At 55.7% G+C, this 19,532-nt stretch overlaps 1 protein-coding gene across 6 annotated transcripts; it reads left to right on the top strand.

Annotated features, from left to right (window-relative positions):
* Positions 1-4,629: 4,629 nt before the first annotated feature.
* On the top strand, positions 4,630-19,530 carry LOC119094894 (S1 RNA-binding domain-containing protein 1). Of its 6 annotated transcripts, none has more exons than XM_037217801.1 (16): positions 4,630-4,769; positions 6,109-6,304; positions 6,602-6,727; positions 7,242-7,388; positions 9,302-9,378; positions 9,670-9,880; positions 10,230-10,495; positions 11,017-11,254; positions 11,961-12,098; positions 12,735-12,965; positions 13,564-13,733; positions 14,297-14,444; positions 16,315-16,428; positions 16,696-16,850; positions 17,121-17,254; positions 19,042-19,530. In XM_037217801.1, the coding sequence occupies exons 2-16, from the start codon at positions 6,137-6,139 to the stop codon at positions 19,212-19,214; spliced, it is 2,496 nt and encodes an 831-aa protein (XP_037073696.1). In that variant the 5' UTR covers positions 4,630-4,769; positions 6,109-6,136; the 3' UTR covers positions 19,215-19,530. The 6 variants fall into 6 exon arrangements, with proteins under 6 accessions (XP_037073696.1, XP_037073700.1, XP_037073694.1 ...); XM_037217805.1 differs by lacking the exon at positions 4,630-4,769 and adding an exon at positions 4,826-4,852; XM_037217799.1 differs by lacking the exon at positions 4,630-4,769 and adding an exon at positions 4,859-5,095.
* The last annotated feature ends 2 nt before the right edge of the window (positions 19,531-19,532 follow it).

A 19,532-nucleotide genomic window follows, 5' to 3' on the forward strand; every position in this document is an offset into this window, starting at 1 on the left:
CGGGGGAGGGGGGAGGGGGGGGGGTAGAAGGGAGACGTGTTTTCAAAATGGAAGGTGAAGAGAGTGAAATACTCTTGCTCGAGCTCATCCTCCAGTTCTGTGGGTAGAATTTGGTACTCACCTACTGTGCCAGCAATAGCTGCAGAAGTGTATTTGAAGACTTGTTTTTATCAATATGGCCGGTAGAATTATTGCAGATACATCGGCGGCGAGCCTGTACCGCGCATATTAATATAGGTGTCGCACTGGTATAGCCTAGCGTGGTTCTTCGAGCGAGGTAGCGGCCCATCGTAACTTGGGAGTGACCACACGGCCGAGCGACGTGCAGCGCGGCGAGATGAGCGTGTCCGTACATAACACCATCACGCTGTGCTGCGATCCGTGGTAGCAACATGGCACGGTATGAATGGGGAGAGCGGGAAAGTTGTATGAGTTTTAACATTGAGCTACTGCAACAATGACTGCAACGCCGGGCGTCGGGGTCTTGTTTCTTGGACTCGCGAGCACACATGTGGCGTTTTTGTTTCTTGGACTCGCGAGCGCGCGTGTTCAAAACTATGTTACATAATTGTCTCTTGTTGGCTTTATGGCACATTATGACATAATGTGTCATAATTGCGCCGGCTTGCAATTTGGGTGATAAGCGTTAGGAGCACCGGTTTTTTTATCAGTGTGGTGCCTGAACTCTCCTGTCAGACGGACGGCTCGGTTCCGGCTAAATTTCGGATATGCAGCACAGCATTACACAAATCTTACCTACAAGCGCCGGAAATCAAGGCTTTATAGGCAATCTTTCACGGTCGATGGGATTTGCTCGACCAAAGATATGGTAAAGCCAGTCGGCATGTGGGCCGCACGCTTCATTGGAAAAGGGACATCTCCAGAGCAAAGTCGCTTGGTTGGCGGTCGTCACATGCGTCGGCAGCCAGCGTTGTAATCGCTATCTCGTCCGGCGCCTGTGAGAAGCATGTAAATTAAGCGGCGGTCCGGAGCTGAGCTCAAGATCTTGAGGCTGTCATCAGAAATATTGCCCCTCATGCTATGCGCGCTCCCATAACAAAGACAGAGATCGGTGTGCAGTGGCCGGAATGTTCTCCCGCCACGACCCGTACCCTAAGGTTATGTCACACAGCCTGGACTTGCTCCGTCATCCACAGAGCCTGTTTTATCCACCTCAGCTTTTTCTCACATGTTCTCTCACGAGCACTGTCTGGTGACCTTTGTCGTGGCGCTCATTATCTTCTGTATGAGGGGCTGGTACACGCTAGTGTAGCGGTTCCAGCCCCCCCCCCCCCCCCCAACACGCATCCCTGGCAGCATTTTCGCCCTGTGCCTGAGGTGGTACCGCATCACATGGAAGGTCAGATTGCAGGCCACCCACTCGTCTACAGTGTCCCTCTCGTACTGGAACGGCTTAGGTCAGGTCAGGTTGGGACGGGATGAGATGGCAAGGAAAGATGGTAGGCAAGTGTGGGAATCATTTCCTGTACCGTTCCGCTGTCCTTTCAGCTTTCTCCTAAGCCCAGCACTCTGCATGGTTCGATACTCAGAGGTTTTACTGGTTAAAGCGTTGGCACACGACGTAAATGCATCTGTATAATGTATCTGTTTAAAAAAATAGCTAAAAACAAATGGGAGCGTGCCGGCAAAAGGGCAGAATGTAGCGGTCACAAACGCCCAAGAAATAGGACCAACACCCAAGCAGTGTCACTCAGAGCGGGAAAACTGGTTACCGACCGTCCCTCGGAAATCGCATTTCATTCGGTCAGCCCGGGATGCATTTATAACTTTTTACATAATTGAAAAGCGCTGTCGTCTCCTCAGCAGCACAGGTCGGGCAGCACGGTCGCGTCGTCTCTGGTCCCGCCAAAAAGTGAACCGGAAATCCTAAAAATAAGCCTTTTGCTACCCCGGAAAAGTGGTCGGAAGTGGTGGAGTAGGTCAGCGGACCGGATGCCGACGAAGCGCCAGACAGCTACCCTTCCCCGAGAGTGAGTCCACGTGGTCCGGGTAACCATTCCGACAGGTAGCCGCAGCGCTGTGGCCGTGCCGGATTGCGGGTTGCGTGGTGACGCCCGCGGTCGTCTGCTTTCAATGCAGTGCCGTCCCCAGGACGGCAGGTCGTTCGTTGAGGCTGAGCGTCGGCCCCCGGGATGGAACGGTCCGGCGGCTCGGTGAAGGTATGCCGGTCGCCGAGCCGGACCGCAGATCGAAAAATGTCGTGGTATAACGGCTGGGCTTCCAGCTCTTATTTTCCACATCCGAATACCTCGTCGAACTCGTTATGACGCTAGGCCCAAAGACAAAACGTGTGAATATGGGATGCAGAGCTTGAAATAAAAACTTCAAAAAGACGGCGCGTGCGGAGTGAAACGGCATCAGCTTGATCGTTATCTTCGCTTCGTTACCTTGGGTTCCTGGACAGCGGTGATTGCGATGTGCTACCATGCACGGTGGATGTCCTGTATTTTAGTGACGGCTTCCCTTTCATATCGTCAGCGTTCGGCGGCGCACAACGCTTGTATATTGCCGCATGACGCGAGGTTTGAAATATAGACGAGGAGCCTGAGCGGAGTATATGACGTTTTAAGACCAATTACCGATAAATGAGACTCAGACACGATACCACAGTGACCATCATTGCACATTCACATTTCAGAACTAATTATAGCTTCACAAAAAGGCGACAGCTGATTCAAATCACGTCGGTCATCCACTTTTACGCAAACTTGCCCGAAAACAATGCAAATGACCTGCAGCTTTGTGACGAGACAATATTCAAGTCCGTTTACACATATTTCTCAGCCAAGATTCCTTTCACATACTGAACGGCATAACATACCAAATAACTAGGTTCATGACTGGAATCAGGAATCCTGAAAAAATTCATAGAATTTAAAATCGTGACTGGCGTCCTCCTGTTGACGATTTAGCATTGAGAAAGTTTTACCACCGAGAAATGCGAGCTGAATGCGTGATGGTAACACACAAAAGGGGCTTTGAATAACAGCACGCAATTTTTCTATCCAGCTACGGAGAGCCACCACCAAATTATGAGGCGAGTGTAGGGAAAAGGAAGGGCTTGTTCTCAGTCAGGCCTACTGACTCCAAATAAAAGTATGCTTTACCGTTACTGGATGACGTGGCCATCTCTACTCAGGCAGTGGCAAAGAAATTGGCCGCTCTGAAGGCCTCGAGCGCCCATGGGCCAGACGATGTCCACCCAAGGCCTCTTAGCGGGTCCGCAGATATCCTGGCAGCACCCCCTCAGCATGCTTTTCCGAAAATCTTTGGTGTCCGGAAGGCTCCCCCTGGAGTGAAAGCTTGGCAAGGTAGCCCGGATCTTCAAGAAGGGTAACCGACAATCCCAGCGAGCTACCGTCCAGTGAGCCTTACTGCCATTCTCCCCAAGATACTCGAAACTTTCGTCCGTGATGCCCTACTTAATAACTTCTCGGAGTCTGGACTTCTTCATGCAGCCGAGCATGGGTTTCTCCCAAAGCGGTCCTGTACCACTCAGCTGTTAGGGGTCATGGAGGATTGGAGCGCCGCGGTAGAGGGTGGAGAACCGGTGGACGTGGCGTACCTGGACTTCAGCAAAGCCTTTGATTCCGTTGCTCATAACCGTCTGCTCTCCAAGTTTCATGCTTGCGGTGCGAGGGGTAAATTGCTACGCTAGATCAGGGCTTTTCTTACTCACCGGACGCAGAGAGTGCGGGTCCAGGGCTCGAAGTCGGACTGGACCGACGTCGTCAGCGGCATCCCGCAAGGGTCAGTACTTGGACCAACGCTGTTCATAATTTTCGTGAACGATCTGCCAGAACAAGTGCGAAGCGTGGTTAAGATGTTTGCGGATGACACCGAGGTCTACTTTCGTGTTCAGAGGCCCCTGACTAACTCACCTCTGCAGGCTGACTTCGACGCCCTGGCCAAGTGGTCAGAGGAGTGGCTGCTCCCCTTTAGTGCAGCAAAGTGCAAAATAATGCACATCGGGAACCGCAACCCAAGGCTGACGTACTTCTTGGACGGTGCCGAAATCGCGGTCGAGTCCACCGAGAAGGACCTCGGTGCATGGATTACCGGCTCCAGTTCCACGTGCAGACGGCGGAAGCGATCTCCAAGGCCAACCAGATGCTCGCGGTCGTGAGGCGGTCTTTTGCCAATATCGATGCTCGCACGTTGCCATTGCTTTTTAAGATCTTAGTACGTCCGTACTTAGAGTATGGCAACTTTATCTGGGGCCCGTTCGGCAAACTGGACCAGAAGCGGCTGGAACGGGTTCAGGGACGAGCTACCCGGCTTGTCTGTGAAGTGAAGGCGCCAATCATACCCTGAGAGGCTCAGACTCCTTCAGTTGCCCTCACTGTATTGTCGTCGTCGTAGGGGAGACATGGTAACAGTGTACCAGCTATTTCACGGAGGTATGTCGCTGTTGGAAGAGGAGTTCCTGACAAGGCACAACTCGGAGGTGACGAGAGGACACCAATGGAAGCTCAGAAAACCTCGAGCTAGGACTCTCGTCCGTCGTAACTCATTCAGCACGCGGGTTGTCAACGACTGGAACGCTCTTCCACACCTGGTCATGTCGTCGACCTTGGTTGAACAGTTCAAGTCTAGGCTTGATATGCACTGGGCTGGCATCATGTACGACGTCCCATACTGAATCTTCCCATAATTTGAGACTGTTTGGTTGCCGGACCGGCAGCCTGACGAGACTGGAACCTACAGGCCTAGTGGCCTTTTACAATTCTCGATCACCAGAAGGCAAGGTAAAGTATAAATAACTGCCAGCATCTCTGCCGTTGAAGACTGCTCCTCTTTGCGCGCCAGTTCCGTAGCATTCTGAGGTTCCGTTAAGTTAAATTTCCCCCAATTCCTTCGCAAAGTTTGGGGGAGGGATAGAGCTCGTCCAGCTGAATAGGAACTTACATCCATGGTCCCAAATTGATATATCTGGGTGGATAGAAGCCTTGGTGGGTATATCACGTTACCCCAGTATCCATCCCGTAGGTGAGGAATGCGCCACCTTGGCTGATAAGGAGCTGTACTGGTAACGCCGGCGCAGGCCTCACACTGAGTTAAAAGGTGGTTTCAGGTACGTCTAGCAAGCATACCATTCAATTAATTTTCAGTATATGGATCAGGTATTCATGGATTCTTCTCGCGCCTTGACATATCTCTATGTCCTACATGATGCCAATGCATGACATTTTCCCTCAGTATGTGAACCATAACACAGTTTCTACAGCCCTGGGTAGAGGTTGTTAATGCAGGAGCCAGCTGGTTGTACTGAAGTTTGCTGACACATCCAGCTGATTACATGGGTATGCACCAGAGTTACTGGCACTCTATGTGCCAGGTATTCCTATTCATTGTGTGGCTTGCATGGCATCTCAATCATTTGGTCATAAACTGCCCAAGGACAGGTGCAGCAGGTGCACATATTTTAAGCATTGGCTTCTATCAGCCTTAATTGAAACCCACAAGCTTTACAATAAAACTGTGAATGTAAATAAGTTTGTCTGCCCCATAGCTTCAAAAAGTACAGTATGTAGGAGCCAAGGCTGTGTTATATGTGAACATATGCTTAAGAATGAAGCACTTCCTTAGGAAACAAGAAACTTTCAGGATTACAAGCTGCCAGTCTTCAACAGTGATTTGTGTTCACTCAGCTCACCCAGTGCATAGCATTTACTGTTGACTACTGCTAAAGAATGGCCTACAGTATCAGTACCAGATGTAAATGCTGCAAACTCACCTGGGCTATTTTGTTTTTACTGAAAGCCACAATTTTAAACCTTTTGTTCATGTTTCAGAGCCAGAACCAAATTTTGCATTGTGCTATTAAGGGCACCATGCAGTAGGTAAAATGCCTCTTAAGTAGCAGGGCAAAATATGAATGACAATAAGTTCTGTGCTATCCTCAACTGTAATTATACCTAGGTACTGCTTTCCTGTCCATCAACTGCAAGGCTCTGCCTTCTTTTTTTCTTGGCAGAAGGCACTGGTAGTTCTATGTCTTTGTTCAATGTAGTCTTTGAGATCAGCTGGCACTTGGTACACAATGTATGTTGACTTATTTCTTGGTAATAATTGTTTTGGGAACAGTTCTTTCAGTGGTATCTCCAGTGTCAACATGAGTCAGTTATCAAAACAAAAATATATGGCATCATCTAGCCAGACACCTGGCCCATCTAGAGTAAACATGAAAAAGAAGAAGATTAAAACTGAGGAAAAAATAGTTAAGAATGAAAAGAGAAAGGCAGATAAAACAGAGGAAATGCCAGCAAAAAAGAAAATCAAGGTGAGTGGATCCTTTCTTTTCAGAATTTGCTAACCACCTTGTGGCCATTTTTTTTTTTGCTGTAGTTTATGATTTTCAATGACAAAGTCAAGTGATTTTGAGCTGTCTTATGTAAGTCACACTGCACAAAAACATTCTGTTTGCTGTTCTCAGCTGTTTATGCATGCCTGCCTCAATAATGGGTTGATTGCAGTTTTGCCAGATTAATGCAAGTAGTGGTTAAGCAATCCACACACACCTGTATAGTCCAGGACATGAGAGCTAGAAATCAGCAGATGGTATGGCTCTGGTGCACAGAGGGAAGCAGTACTTGATGCTGATGAGGACATCCAACTGGACATCCCATACATGCTATCGCAGCAGCACCACCTGGACATGGATGTCTCTGTCAACATTAGCCATCTGCTGGAGGAGGACCATAAGGTCAGAGTCACATCATGATAGCTGGTGGCCATGCCTGCATGGTGACCCAGCCAGCAGACATGCTGCAGTCTGGTGTGGTCTTCATAAATAAAGCCACTGTCCTGATCACTCAGAGGCATTCTCTTCTGCCAGCTGTTGATAGCATGCAGATGACCATGAGGTGAGCATGTAGCTTCTTGCCATTTTTGGCTCAGCCCATCTTCAATTCTATGATGCAACTCGGAGGTGTAATTTTCTGTTCAGTTAGGGACTGCCCCTATGCCCCCCCCCCCCCACACGCATGCTCTTAGAAAAGCAACTGGGTCAAATCTGGAAAGAAGGATCTTTCTGGGCATATTTTGGGCAGAGTAGGATTAGCCATTATTTCTGATCGATTCCCCCAAACGTTTTTGCTGTTTTGTCTAAGCACCATCAGAACAATCACACAGTTTGCAGGCATGGAACCAGGGTCTTTTGATCCCAATTATAGTTTGCTGCCAACCACACCGCCTACGCTTGGTATCGGCTGTTGCAGGTGTCCTTCATCGCCCGCTACCGCAAGGCACAGACCAACAACATCGATCCGGAGCTGCTGCACGAGGTGGCGGCCTCACACGCCTACCTGGTGAACCTGCAGACGTCCGTCGGCAAGGCCTACAAACAGCTGAAGAAAGAGGAGAAGGTTCGGTCCTGCCACGCCGTCGATGTCGGATGAAGTGATATTACACTCCATCTACACCTTAATGAAATGGTGGTTTAAATTCACACGAATTTGTGTGGCTCTTTTGCCTTAGCCGTGTGCTGATGTTCATATGAATTTGTATGGTACTTTTCTACAGTGCAAGGCCAGTAATAATGCAAGCAAAGCAACTTCACATTCCCTGCTCTCCCCATCTGCACTCCGATAGTCTTTGGTAGACCTTAACTGGGAGGATGCAAAGTTTTTGATTGGGGGTGACGAGTTTTGGTGGGGGGGGGGGGGGGGGCGAGGGCTCGTACATCCCGCGAGACTCACGGTGTCTTCTATCAACGCACGTTTGACATCCCTGCTACCGAAATATGTGATCACATTTACTCAAGCACTTTTTTGTCGATGTTTTGAGCCTACCAGATAGGCAGCTGTTCAACTGATCCGAGCCAGCTGCAGTCGGTGCATGGCAATGTTGCAGGTATGCCACATATCAGACAAAAACGGCATGGACGGAATACATGAGGTTCCGTGTGGGCTGCTCTCGTGCGTCCTATAAAACTGCATTTGATCAGTACTAGCCAAAAAAACCTGCCTCTTCTGGGAAATAATTTCGGGCGTCGCAGTCTTGGCAGTTGCCGATCGATGGCAGTAGACGCTTACACTAGCAGGAGCGCCAGCTGCGGGTCTTGCCTCCACGGCCAACGGGAACTCACCGCTCTTCCGATTACCTGGCGGTGGTAACTTTTCAGGGGCCACGTTCATGGGAACGGCTCGTTCATTCAGGTCTCGCAAGCCTATTGCTTTGATCCGCAATGGCGTACCGTGGTCAAGCGCCTAAGCATATCCGTGTTGAAACTAATAGTACATCTAGCACTATCTGCCAGGTGGGATAGAACACAGAAGAATAATAATTAAAAAAGGAAGATTAAATACTTGCTCTTAGTCCTGAGAGCGCAATGCAAACAGTGCAGAAATCGACCCTGGATTCCATTCCGTAAAAAGTGTACGTAGAAGCCTCCCCGCGTCAAGGTATGACATTCGAATCAGCGCTTGCTCTCGGGGATGATCGAAGCCCGAACCGGACGTAGGCGTGACATCGTGCTCTGGCGGGATAGGAGGTGGAGAAAAACTTTCAATAAAGGAGATTACCGGAGAAAAAGAACGTGTATGCCCCCCCCCCCCCCTCTACTGCCATTTTATCGTCATGCCTGTCAGCGAATTGCAGTACAAAGACGGCTCGTCCAGGCCGACCACCACGGCGGCGCACTATCAGTCCCGACACCGGCGGCGCCGCAGCGGCGTCAGAACGCCGCCGGCCGACTCCGATCATGATGGGTGCCGTGCGCCTGCGGTGACCCCCCGATAGTGGGGCGCCGCGGCGTGCGAGGCGCGCGGGCGGGGTGATCGGGACCTCCCAACACGGCACCGGGAGGTGCCGAAGTGGTTTTAGGGGGTTGGAGTTCTCGGTCACGGGGGCATACCCGTACCTCTGTGCTGGGTGCCGCAAATATTCGGGGTATACATTGGCTTCGAAGTGTGTGGGGGAAGGGGGGGGGGGGGGTCGCAACGTCGCGGGAGGCACGTGCGCCGTTACTTTTTCGGAGTGGGGAGCAAGACTCCGATCACTTGGAGATGGTCGGCACTGATGTAGCTGCGGTGACAAAGTTGCGTACCTAGAAGTATGTAGTAGTCCAGTGTATTGAAATTCCATGAGGTGGACCTCGCGCCGTTTTCTTTTTTTCATTGTTTAGATTTCTAATTGGAAAGATTCGGTTAACTCATATCCCGTTCATAGGCTTCTGTTTTTTAACAGTCCTTTATGTGTGGGAAGGACGACGCGCTCTGCGAATTTCAATCATATTGAACGTCTTTCTTTTGCTGATAACATCCGGCGCGTCCGCCAGGTGACACCAGAGCTCCGCCAAGCGCTTGTTTCAGTCTCCAAGAAGTCTCAGCTCGAAACGCTGATGGAGCCGCACAAGTGAGAGTCTATCCTTTCCATGCTGCTTATGCACTGTTGTCCTTGTGTGTGATCTGAGGCGTCACTTTTACTGCTTGTTACACTGTAGTGGCAGGTTCTCATGTATATAGTTTTCATTGCATTGAGAACATAAATTTGAATGCATAGAGATGACTGCACTCTGTAACCTGCTTTCATTTTTTCAACCTGTTTTTTTCATTTGTGTTTCCTCGTTTAAAGATGTCTTTGGGGGTTTGAGCAACGCCTATGCATCCCCAGCCTTAGATAATGATTGCTGGCTGTTCTCCGCAGGAAGGGTCCGCGCACGACATTGGCCGCCCGCGCGCGCGACGCCGGGCTGGAGCCGGCCGCACTTCAGCTTCTCCATGGCACCGCTAGATGTCAGCCGGCGGCGCTCATTCAGCCAGGACAGGAAGGCCGCTCCACGCTTGAGCAGATCCAGACCGGGCTGATAAACATTATCTGTGACGTCATCAGCAAGGACGTCACCATCCAGCAGGAGGTCAGCCTGTCCACGTGTACGGGTGTTAAGGTTGCTGAGTAAGTCAGCCAGGGCAAAAGGCAGGCGACGCCATATAGCCACAGCTGCTGGGTGCGTCGTGAAGCCCCAATGACACACATGCACGTGCGCACATACGCACATGCGCGCAAGGACGGCCGTGTTCAACTGTGACCTGGATGACTGTAACATCAGTTAGTTGCATTAGTAAGTAGTGGATGGTAACCATTCGTCACAATGCTCTGCCGACCGAAGCATGTCCGAGAGGGCGTGGCTGCTACGGCCCTTTCCTTACTGCCGACGTCGCCTCCGCTAAACGCGACCCCTGACCTCTCGCGCCCGCCGGTCGAAGGTGGTGCGCATGGCCTCGCACCCCGGCATCCAGCTGGTCACCAAGCAGAAGGCGGCGTCCAAGAGTCAGCCGGCGCCCGCCGACGATCAGGCGTACAAGTACAAGAACTACCTGAGCTTCCGCAAGCCGATCCGCTGGGTACGCAGCTTCGAGTACCTGGCCATCTGCCGGGCGGAGGAGCAGAAGTACATCACGGTGCGGCTGGAGCTGCCGGACGAGCTGCGGTACCGCTTCAGAGACCACTGTGGACACCGGTTCCTCAGCAGGTGAGAGGGTGTGGCACGGGCCATGCGGTCCTTGTCTGTCCGTAGCTGATTACCGAGAAGTTTCGTGTGTGTGTTGGAGAGGTGGGGGTGGGGGGGGGGGGGGGGCGGCGGGGAGGGGAGTCTGGTTGAGGCACCGCTGCTGTTCTCCGGAGCGCTGTGAGTGAAGGCATTGGCGGACTCGCCCCGGAGCTCAGATGTGGTCTCCCTGTCTGGCTGGCGTCATATTAGCCCGCCGCTTTACGTGACAGCAGCCTCACCATCGTCCGTACTGTCGCGCCGCCATGAGCCGGTGACTGCAGAGTGCCCCGAGTCCGACTGCTGTGAACTCCTTCTCCGGGGAGGCTGCCAGGTCTGTGTCAAAGCTATGGGTGCTGCATGACCTGCAGCGTCGACGCGCCCAAAAACCCCAAATCATCGTCACCACGGGCCCTGCTGGCGGCCGTTAATTGCATGGCAGCAGTGTGTGAGCCGCTCCCCCCCCCCTCTCCCCCCCCCCCTCTCCCCCCCCCTCCTCGCCGCAGCGGCATGCGGGATGCCGTTCGCGAGTCGATGCTGGAGCGGGCGGTGGGCGACGTCTTCAGCAAGAGCGTGACGCGCCAGCTGGAGCGACAGGTGCGCAGCTCGCTGAAGGAGGCCGCTGAGCGCGAGGCGCTGCTGGTGATGTCGCGCAACCTCAAGGCCAAGCTGCTGACACCGCCGATCCGGGGCCGCGTGATTCTGGCGCTGGACCCTGGCTTCAAGGCCTGCAAGGTGGGAGTGGTGAGTTCGGTGTGCTGGAGCGGCTGCCGTCCCCCGCCACGTCGGTCCGGTGTCGCACAGATGGCGCCAGAGGCCGACGAAAGCTGGGCAGCCCGTGCGGATGTCGTGGACGTGTTGTGGATGGGCGGCGTTGGTCCAACCGAACATTGGCAGGCAACGCCCCTCGCGCGCGGATCTGGGCACGTGAAACTACCACCCAAAAGCAGACAGTTTCACGGCATTCTTCACACCGAGCGCACTGCCGCGTCTCGCTACGTTTGCCGTTCAGCTGGATTGAAAACAGTCGGCACTCAGCGGTAATGCGAGTGCTGCTCTTTGCCACATCGTTGCCATCTGTTCCACCGTATCCCTTTCCACCCGATACACGCTTCCAGAGCCGCCCTTCGGCGATGGCCGATTCGTTGGCCGCTGACGTCGACAGCTGCTGTTCCATACAAGCGTGTATCGAGGGTGTCCACGGTTCTCCGGCGGGTGCCTGTCCGATGTGGCCTGCTACGCAGTTCCTGGTCCCCTGCTCCCTTGGATGTTCACGCCAGGAAGGCGTCTGCACACTGCTACCTTCACAGCTCCTGTTGCCCGCAGGCACCGGTTAGCGTAGCCCCTGAGTTCCCCCCGCGGGCCCCAGCCCACCGGTACCTCCACAGCCCCTGCTCCCCGCAGGCGCCGACGAGTGCGACCCGTCCAGCTCCTGCTCTCTGTGCCGCAGGTGTCGGCGCAGGGGGAGATCCTGCAGACGGCGGTGCTGCAGCCGCGGCTGGCCGCTCGCTGGCCGCACGTCTCTTCCGACGCGGCCGCCGTGCAGCTTCGGGAGATGGTCCAGCGGCACAGCGTCACCCTGCTGGGGGTCAGTGGCGCGCCGCACCCGAGCTCACCCCCGCACTGGGACGGGCCGGCGAGCGCCCGACGCCGGCCCGTCTGGTAGTAGTGTACTTTATGATCGGTCGGTGAGACCACTGTGGTTAGATAAGTGCGTTCGATTTGTGGCTTTGTGCATGTTTCTTTTGTTGTTTGGGTATTTTGGTACTTCCTCTAAGGCTCAGTGGCTTTTTGACGGCGCCGCTAGGTCTCTTCGGGCTGGATCTGTTTCTTTTTTCCTACACTGGTACCATTTCCCTGGCTCATTTGCACGGTTTCGTCCTGTCGCAGCCCATCAGCCGACGTGTTTGGATTCAGCTCGACTGGCGGCTTTTTCTTCCCCGTCCTCTCCAGCTTGGTTGTGTGCAGCTGCACCCTTTGTTCGCCCGACCAGCCGGCCTTCTCACGGCGCCCCGGCCGCCCAGAGCTGACCTATCTCGCCGCACACCCCCGAGCGCTGCCGACCACGCCGGAGTCGCTCCGGTGTCGCCCTCACCTAGACTGGCCTCACATTCCTCCCCTGACCTGCCTGACCGTTGAAATCCGGCCCGGTCCTCGCACCGCACATAAACGGCGCCGAGCGCGAACGCCACTGACTGCCCCCTCCCCCCTCTCCCATCCCCAGGTGGGCAACGGCACGGCGTGCCGAGAGACGTGGCAGTACGTGGCCGAACTGAACGGCGCCGGCTGGTTGGCCGATTCGCCGCTAGATGTCACGCTGGTCGACGAGGGCGGCGCCAGCGAGTACTCGACCACCAAGGCGGCGGCCGACGAGATGCCCGAGCTGGACTGCAGCGTCCGCAGCGCCGTGTCGCTGGCGCGCCGCCTCCAGGACCCCATCTCCGAGTACGTCAAGGTACGCGGGCGGCGGGCTGAGCGGCGGCCTGTGGTCGCATGCTGTGGCAAGGGAAGGGTTCGGTTGCGGCTGCGAATGGGTGGGGCGTGTAGTGAGGCGCGGCTGTTGCAGCATGCGAAGGTTCGAACGGCGCACAACGGCGCCTCGCGATGCGATGAGTCCATGACAACGGGCCGATTGCCTGTCCCGAACAAGATCAGTGCACCGCGGCCGCGTGCGGCGACTAGCTCAGGACCACCCCCTTGTTTGTGTCTGAACGCTATGGCAGTGTCGTGGTAAGTGGGCGCTAGGGGTTTTTGTGATCACGGGCCACCAGATAAGTCATCAAACGCTGCCAACTTTGCTGTCCCTGGTGGGGCTGCGGGTTCCGCTCTCATCGTTTGTCCACAGCCAATTCGTTTTTGCCTTTTCCTGTTTCTGACCGTCGTTTTCTGACTTTGGGAGCATGCCAAACCCTCACGCCTCCCCTTCCCCACCCGCGGGCTTTGCACGCCTCTGACCCCCTCACCTCAACCCGCCTCTGATCCTCCCATCCCTGCCTGCGTGCGCCTCTGCCCCCCCCCCTCTGAACCCGCCTCTGACCTGACCTGGCCGCCAGGTGGACGTGACCTGTCTGGGGGTCGGCATGTACCAGAAGGACATGCCGGCCGGCCAGGTGAGCCTCGTGCTCGGGGACGTGCTTTCCGACTGTGTGGGCGCCGTCGGTGTCGACCTCAACACGGCCTCCGTGCAGCTGCTGCGCAAGGTGCCGGGCCTCAACGCTGGCAGGTGAGCGTGCCGGCGCCGCGCGCTCGGACCGGCGCGGACCGGGGGGGGGGGGGGGGCGGGCGAGGGGCGGGGGCATCGGCGAGCAGACGGTGTGTCGCTGGGCGGGAGGTCGCCGTGCGCTCGCGGAGAGGAGGTGAATGGCGCCCGTGGTGGGTTGATGCGCACAACGTCACTTGCAAGGGTCTACCGATCTCTTAGTGTGTTGTATGCTTGATTGCTGGATGAAAAACGGGATGTACTTCTGCGTCATAACTACGCCATGCTCTCATTACTCCATGCTGTTCATGTTTTATTACGTGTCACTGAGAGCGTGAACGGACTGGTGAACCAAGACGAGCGCGGGTAATCACCTTAACCCTCCATCCTCATCCCCCCCCCCCCTCTTACGTGCTAATCACCAGATCATCCGTAGCTGTTTTTATGTAGTTGTCGGTGACGTTATCAGGGGCTCCCGATGGCCACTGTGGCCACGTGACGCCTGGCATGGCGGCTCCCGATGGCCACTGTGGCCACGTGACCCCTGGCCTCGCCGCCGGTGACTGTTATCGCGCGGTCCGCTCCAGCGCCGAGAACATCGCGCAGAAGCGGCGCGAGGGCAAGCTGTTCGTCAACCGGCAGCAGCTGCGCTCCGTCAAGGGTGTCGGTCCCAAGAGCTTCGAACAGTGCGCGGGCTTCGTGCGCATCCTGCCCGTGACGGGCGCGGCAGGCAAGGTGGGTCTGAGGGGGGAGGGGCGGAGAGGCGGGCAAGGTGGGTCTAAGGGGGGGGGGGGAGGGGCGGAGAGTGCGCGGCGGGCAAGGTGGGTCTGAGGGGGAGGGGCGGAGAGGCGGGCAAAGTGGGTCTAGGGGGGGGGGAGGGGCGGATAGTGCGCGGCGGGCAAGGTGGGTCCGAGGGGGAGGGGCGGAGAGTGCGCGGCGGGCAAGGTGGGTCCGAGGGGGAGGGGCGGAGAGGGCGTGGCGGGCAAGGTGGGTCTGGGAGGGAGGTAGGAGCGGGTGCGACGGGCAAGGTGGGTCTAGGAGGGAGGAAGGGCGGAGGGGGCACAGCGGACATAATGGGTCTGAGGGGGTAGGGACAGAGAGGGCGCGGCGGGCAAAGTGGGTCTGGGACGGGGAGGAGAGCGGCGCTGTGCTGTGGGTGTGGAGGAGGGGGATGGGACGCGCGGCGAGCGGGACTGGGGTCCACGTGGGTCCACGCGAAAGACCCACGGGGACTACCGGCAGCGTGTGTTGCGCCCAGCTTACTGGTGTGTCGACGCACGGGGTCGTCTGTCAGCTGAGGTGGGCGTGCCACGTTTGGAGTACTTACCTTGCCTTTTGACGAGAAGGGATTGCGCTCGTGCGCGTTCAAGCCATTCAGCGTTATTGGAGACTGTAGAAGACCTCACGCTCCACGGAACCATACGTGGCAATATTCAGTTGAAACCTCACCCTGGTAGAGGCGCGAGGGAGGGGGTCTATGCGCGCCTCTTTCCTCTTCCTCAGGTCTTCTAGCGATACCTCTCCGGCACGCCGTACTATCACGTCCACATTTTCAACGGCCTATAGAGCAGTTGCTACCGTGTTTTGACGTCAGAAACTGTGTCTAGCTTTTCTGGTTTCGGGATGGCGGCGGTTTTCGGAGACTACCGCACGGTGATGTACGGCCGTCAGAAACAGCGGGTGGCAGCCGATGGTTCCACGGACCGCGCGCGGCAGACATGGGTGGAGCCAGACATAAATATATGCTCAAAGCACATAACACTAGTCATTTTGTACTGCCAATTGAAGGAGAAACATGCCAGTTTAGTTTTCGTGTCGCCGCCAGGCATGGTTCCGTGCGTAAAAGTTGTAAAGCTGGAAAAGTTCGGGCTTGAGGAAATTTTAGCCTTTGACCTTGCAAATTGAGATCAGTTATGGGTTTAGTAACTTAAGACTCATTGCCGTTCGCGAGATCTCATTAAGGTCAATCCTCTGTTGTTTTCCGTTAGGCTTCACCGTTCTCAGCTTGGAACGGCATGGGATCGATTGTGCCCCCCCCCCCCCCCCGTCCCATCAGTCTGCGTTAAAAACGGCAAAGCATGGTGAAGGTTAAAACTGTACTTTGTATGACTAACGGGACATTTAGTGGCCTAATCAAGGAGGGTACGCTAGGTTGGAGGTAGCCTCGGTAGGCGTTCTGTTTCCAGGTGACAACATAACTCAAGGGCCTGGTGCGTTACAGCGATTGTTACCGAAACTGGTATGTTTTGAGTATTGGTTGTCTTGATCCTCCTTCGCTCCTTCCCTTTACTTACGTTTATGGAGCCACTTTTATTTAAAACGTAAAAACGTCGTTACACGAGCGTATTTTTTTCACGCCAATTCACACCACGTGTTTCGTCATGTTTGTTAATTTTTGAGCACATTGCTTGTGTTTCGTACGAATTGTGCGGTCTGCAAGACGCAGTTTTGACTACTGCCAGGATGTGGTATGACTGCGCATCGCAAGTCTTATTCTGACACGTATGCCTTGGTACAGACGTCACTGAGAGCTAAATGACTTGATGACACTGCTCCGGTCCTTGTGCTCCCTGAGCCTTCGAGTGCCGCCGTCTGTCCCCCGCAGAAGACGAAGATGACGCCGAAGAAGGGTGGCAAGGTCGCGCCCACGGATCCGGAGCCCCTGGACCAGACCATCATCCATCCCGAGAGTTACCCAGTGGCCAGCAAGCTGCTCAAGGTCAGTGTCAGGTCTCAGGTGGTGGGTTTGGCTGACGACGACATGTCTGAGCCGAGGCGATGTCGGCGAATGAAGTGTCCATCTGAGTTGAGGCACGTTGTGTTCTGGTAGTTTCTGCAGAAGCTGTTGTTGTCAGGGCTTACACCCTCCATGGCGTTCAACGTTCCTCTGCCTGCCGCGAGTTGCCAGCAGGTTGTGAGTTCATGAGCATTGCTCGGTGACCGGCCTGCAGCCTGCTGAATGGCTGACCGTTGTCCTCGTCGACAGCTAATTGGCTGCTCGTCGGCCGACGTGGGTCAAGAGTGGCTGGCCGATCGTCTGACGTCACGCTGCGGTGGGCGGAGCCGGGAGCAGCTGGCCACGGATCTGGGCACGGACGTCCACACGCTGGAGCTGATCATCAAAGCTCTGTCAGAACCCGGGTGAGACGGCCACGCGCGCTTCACTAACGGCGCCGGCGAGCGCTGCAGTGACGTCACCAGACTCGCGCCGAGCTGCTGCTGACGTCATCAGACCCTAAGCTGAGCACCAGCACCGCTGTGAACCGGTGATGGGCTTCGGTACCCACCCCGTCAACGCGCCCCAGCGCGGCTCGGTTCCCCTCCCTCGGCCCGATCGCCCCGGCAGACGCCCGTCTCCGCCGCGCGCCACGCACGCGTGGCCGCTGACCGTCGGTGGCCGCCCCGCCGCAGGTACGACGAGCGCCAGGAGATGGCGACGCCCATGTTCTGGAAGGCGGCGATGCGCGCGCAGGACGTGCGCTGCGGCGCGCGGCTCCGGGGTGTCGTCAGGAACCCGACAGAATTCGGCGCCTTTGTTGACCTCGGTGAGCTGAGTGGTAGCACGGTGTGGGCGCATGTCTGTTATTGGCTGGTGGTGCGGTGTGGGCGCGCGTCTGTTATTGGCTGGTAGCACGGTGTAGGCGCACGTCTGTTGTTGGCTGATGGTGCGGTGGGGGCACACGTCTGTTATTGGCTGGTGGTGCGCCGTGGACACGCGTCTGTTGGCTGGTAGCACGGTGTGGGCACACGTCTGTTATTGGCTGATCGTGCGGTGCGGGCGCACGCCTGTTATTGGCTGGCGGTGCGGTGTGGGCGCACGTCTGTTGTTCACTGGTAGCGCGGTATGGGCGCACGTCTGTTGGCTGGTAGCACGGTGTGGGCGCACGTCTGTTGGATGGTGGTGCGGTGTGGGCACACGTCTGTTGGATGGTGGTGCGGTGTGGGCACACGTCTGTTGGATGGTGGTGCGGTGTGGGCACACGTCTGTTGTTAGCTGGTGGTGCGGTGTGGGCGCACGTCTGTTATTGGCTGGTGATGTGGTGCGGGCGAATGTCTATTGTGGCTGGTGATGTGGTGCGGGCGCACGTCTGTTGTTGGCTGGTGGTGCGATGTGGGCGCACGTCTGTTGGCTGGTGATGCGGTGTGGGCTCACGTCTGTTGGATGGTGGTGCGATATGGGCGCACGTCTGTTGGCTGGTGGTGCGGTGTGGGCGCACGTTTGTTGCTGGCTGGCAGGGCGTCAGTTGAGTGTGTCTTAGGACTTATGGCATCATATTTCTGTGGGAGGGGGGGGGGGGGGAGGGGAGACAGCATGCATCCTTGTGCAAACGCGCAACACTGGTTAATGCGCCGTACGTTGAATGCATCCACCGTTGTGTCTTGATCGCGCAGTCATTGTCACCGTAGGCTTGTTCGTTCGTCGCCAGCCCTTCCGCAGCTTTGGCTGGAGCTATCTCTACTCACGTCGTTGGTAACATGATGACATGGGCTCACCCGTGTCATTTGGCCTCACGTTAGGCCGGAGCTGCAAAAGTAACTGGCCCTTGGGGTGAGCCATTTGCCCTGAAAGTCAGGTATCCCTGATGCCTGGGAACCTGGGTTCGAGAAAATGCGACCATAAAGAATACGTCGCCAATGTTCAGATAAAATGAGTATAGCTCCCGTTCCGAGTCCAATGGAATGCAAAAGCAGACTTGAGATGGAGCTGAGGTCAGGCAAGGGCACAAGTCGTTGACGTGTGCGATTTTGCGCTGGTTTCCGTGTGCCGAAAGTTTTTCATTTGTTTAATGGTTCCTTATTCAAGGCACCACAGACGCAATTCAATATCATTAAACAGCCCTCCCCCCCCCCCCCCCAAAGATTTACCGTAGATTGGTTGACCAGCACCTAGGGATAACCGTATATCCCACTCACGCGGCTTATACTGGGACAAATTTGTTTTACCCTTGCGCAATTGCGCATGCGCAAATACCCGTGCGCATGCGCCGCCGTCAGGTCGATTTTTGTCGCGCTGCCTTTGATCGTTTTCTTTTTGCGGTCTTAGAAATACTACTGAGATGCGACGTCTGCTCCCGTGCTGTGCGTCTGCTCTTTTGTCATTGCCAGACAGGCTGTCTCGCTGTACTGTTGGCTGTCTCGCTGTACTGTCGGCTGTTCCGCTGTACTGTCGTCTGTACTGTTGGCTGTCTCGCTGTTCTGTCGGCTGTCTTGCTGTTCTGTCGGCTGTCTCGCTGTACTATCGGCTGTCTCACTGTACTGTCAGCTGCTTTGCTGTTCTGGTGAGCTGTCTCGCTGTATTGTGGGCTGCCTCACGCGAGCCGCCTCGCCGCAGGGATCGGCGAGTCGGGTCTGATCCACGTCTCCAAAATGGGCTCGGCCGAGCTGCGGGTGAACGATCACGTCGAGGTCGAGGTCATCAAGGTCGAGAACAAAAAGTTCAAGGTCGACATCGGCCTGCGGCTGCTCAGGAAGCTGGACGGTCGCGCCGAGCCGAAGGCCGGATAGGTCCGGGAGGCGAAGCTCTGAGGCCGGTCTGGTCCGTCCGTGGTCCTGACCAGGTGGACCAGACCCGCCGGCTGCCCCGGACCAGACCTGCGTCTGGTCTCCTCGGTCCGCCGGTCGACCCGACGTGGAAACCAGTGTCAGCTGATTTGTTGATGGCTCGTTTAAACGTGAGCACTTTTTGAAGGTCATGTGGCCTGTTATGTCGTCGGTTTCCAAGATCACCATCGACTTTCAGCTCGGAGTGCGTTGATGCGGTGCTTGGTATTGCGTGCAAGGCTGTGATGTTATGCTGATGCAATACACATTCCCTGCTCGGTA

This window comes from Pollicipes pollicipes, unplaced genomic scaffold (genome assembly GCF_011947565.3).
Source record: "Pollicipes pollicipes isolate AB1234 unplaced genomic scaffold, Ppol_2.1 Scaffold_4219;HRSCAF=4965_pilon_pilon_pilon, whole genome shotgun sequence".
Classification (NCBI taxonomy): domain Eukaryota; kingdom Metazoa; phylum Arthropoda; class Thecostraca; order Pollicipedomorpha; family Pollicipedidae; genus Pollicipes; species Pollicipes pollicipes.

What these genes read in the sequence shown, in the direction of transcription:
- LOC119094894 (XM_037217801.1), top strand. Translation starts at nt 6,137, where the DNA reads ATGAGTCAGTTATCAAAACAAAAATATATGGCATCATCTAGCCAGACA. An exon ending in ACGCTGATGGAGCCGCACAA is followed by an intron (nt 9,379 to 9,669) that starts GTGAGAGTCTAT and finishes TGTTCTCCGCAG; the next exon opens with GAAGGGTCCGCGCACGACAT. An exon ending in ACAGCGTCACCCTGCTGGGG is followed by an intron (nt 12,099 to 12,734) that starts GTCAGTGGCGCG and finishes TCCCATCCCCAG; the next exon opens with GTGGGCAACGGCACGGCGTG.